This window comes from Triticum aestivum, chromosome 7B (assembly GCF_018294505.1).
Source record: "Triticum aestivum cultivar Chinese Spring chromosome 7B, IWGSC CS RefSeq v2.1, whole genome shotgun sequence".
Classification (NCBI taxonomy): domain Eukaryota; kingdom Viridiplantae; phylum Streptophyta; class Magnoliopsida; order Poales; family Poaceae; genus Triticum; species Triticum aestivum.
In genome coordinates this window covers 712,185,013-712,187,002 of record NC_057813.1, presented here as the reverse complement: position 1 = coordinate 712,187,002, position 1,990 = coordinate 712,185,013, and the positions used below count along the sequence as shown (strand labels likewise).

The 1,990-nt window shown below is 54.5% G+C and overlaps 1 protein-coding gene across 1 annotated transcript in view; it reads right to left on the bottom strand.

The window, feature by feature from the left end:
- The window catches only part of LOC123161723 (actin-related protein 2/3 complex subunit 3), a 3,122-nt gene extending 1,659 nt beyond the window's left edge, over window positions 1-1,463 (bottom strand). Inside the window, exons 1-3 of the mRNA XM_044579530.1 lie at window positions 1,371-1,463; window positions 682-759; window positions 436-591 (exon numbers count right to left, since the gene is read on the bottom strand). Of these exons, the coding sequence (XP_044435465.1) occupies window positions 436-438 (3 nt within the window). The 5' untranslated portion in view covers window positions 439-591; window positions 682-759; window positions 1,371-1,463. The remainder of the gene's footprint in view (window positions 1-435; window positions 592-681; window positions 760-1,370) is intronic.
- Window positions 1,464-1,990: the final 527 nt, after the last annotated feature.

Sequence of the window (1,990 nt, the reverse complement as noted above, 5' to 3'; positions counted from 1 at the left end):
CCTCCATTCCAAAATAAGTGTTGTGGTTTTAGTTCAAATTTGATCTAAACCACGACACTTATTTTGGGACAGAGGCAGTATCATGGATCGCACAAACTGTGATGATATCAAACTAGAATTGTCTGGGCTCTACTTTAACATCAGCTAACAGGACCTTCCCAAACTAGCTCTGGTAAGTAACCAGGAAAGATAAACAGAAATTTTGTAATGAGGTATATTGAGGTGCATTGCATATGTTAGTGTAGCAGTGCCGGCTTCGGTAATGAAAAACAGAGCACGTCCAAAATGGCACCAATCTTTATGTGCCAACTTAACTCTCAAAACAGAACTTCGCTTTCAATTTGGCCTAATCAGACCCGTTGGCTGCCCAAATTCGGTGACAATAGCGTCCAAGGAATGACAAGGTCTGGACGAAGGAGATGGCTAGTAACTCACCATGGCTATGAAGGACCGCCAGGTACGGTGCACCGCGGACAAACAAGGATCACCGCCTGCGTAGATCTCCTGAGTACCGTCTACCTGGTACCGAGGAAGGATGGGACTGAGGCCGGTTGCCGAAGAAGGAAGTTCGCCCTAGTGCTGCCGTGGAACCTAAACAAAACAGATAATAAGGCAACTGGATACTGGACTTGCTTTTCAACGGACTGCATACGAAAGCAGGATTTTCAAGAAAGCACTTACAGAAGAAGACGGGCTTGCTCTGAATAGTTTCCTCAGAAGCTGGTTAATGCCCCCTGTCGGCCGGCAGCAATTCAGGCTCTGCATCGAAGATACAAGGTATTGTTATAGAAAAACTTGGACTGTGTATGACAATCACAGAAGGCAGCAGCAAGTAACAGGTGCAAACTTGTAGGTAACCAACTGAATGAATGTGACTGCATTCACATCATCCAGGGCATCATACCGAAGAGGATTGAAAGGAAATCAAGGCGCAATCAAGCCCAACAATCACACGGACGGATTCGCTGCGAAATGTTTTCTTCACAACGTCAAAGCCCGGTTCAGTTCTCGAATCAAAATTCGCGGGCGGTTGCTTCGGCAGATCAAAATCTAACAAGCAAACCCCGGCATACACAGAGCAGACACTGGACCAGGGACAGCGCTTGCGCACGGAATGGGGAAAAAAGGGGGCAAGGAGGGTCAGATTCACCGAGGTGTGGCGGGCGGCTATTCCATCCACAGTCCGCAATCGACGAGCGTTAACCCCTGCCGCGGGAGATCTAACCCGAGACGCGGGATTGGTAAGAGAGGGTAGGAGCACAGGGAAGACCCGGACCGTATCGCCGGCGCGCAGCCCCGCGACGACCGGAGCAGACGAGCAGATCGGAATGTTGCTGAAAGGGGGAGGAAGCGGGTAGATAGGCGCTTACCGCAGTTAACGATTGGGGGCGGGCTTGACCGGGGGCGTGGCGGGCTCCGGCGAGCAGCAGCGGGCGGGGGGCGGGGGCGGGGGGCGCGAGGCCGGCTCCGGCGAGCGGCGGCGCGCGGGGGCGGGGGTGGGAGGGGGAGGTGGATCCGTGGATGGAGCCGCAGGCGTTTTTCTTTTCCCAAACTCTAAAAAGTGCAGCTGTGCTGCTTAGTCGTCCGGAGCGCACACCCTTGCGTGTCGTCCGATATCCAGATCGTACGCGCGCAGGTGTGTTTGCGGTCTGGGTCGCGTGTTTCAGGTGTCGTCCTGTCTGGCCGGTCACGCATCCCGCAACTACTAGTCCACCACTCCCCCATCCCCGCAGGCTACCGTTCTCAGTTCCATTCCCCCCACCCCCGCAGAGAGGAACTGCTCCTCCGGTTTCAAAATAGCCGTTCCGCGTCTCCTCTATTTCACCCATTGATTCCACTTGCCCGCGGAGCATTTCAGTGCAGGGGGCGGAGCAGTTGTTGCGGCGGCTACGTCTAGGTCGGGGCGGCGTCGGCGGTCGGGATCTCCAGGCGAGCGGTGGTCAAACTAGGAAGGAGGGGGAGCGATGCTGTGATTGCTTGAGGAAGAGCA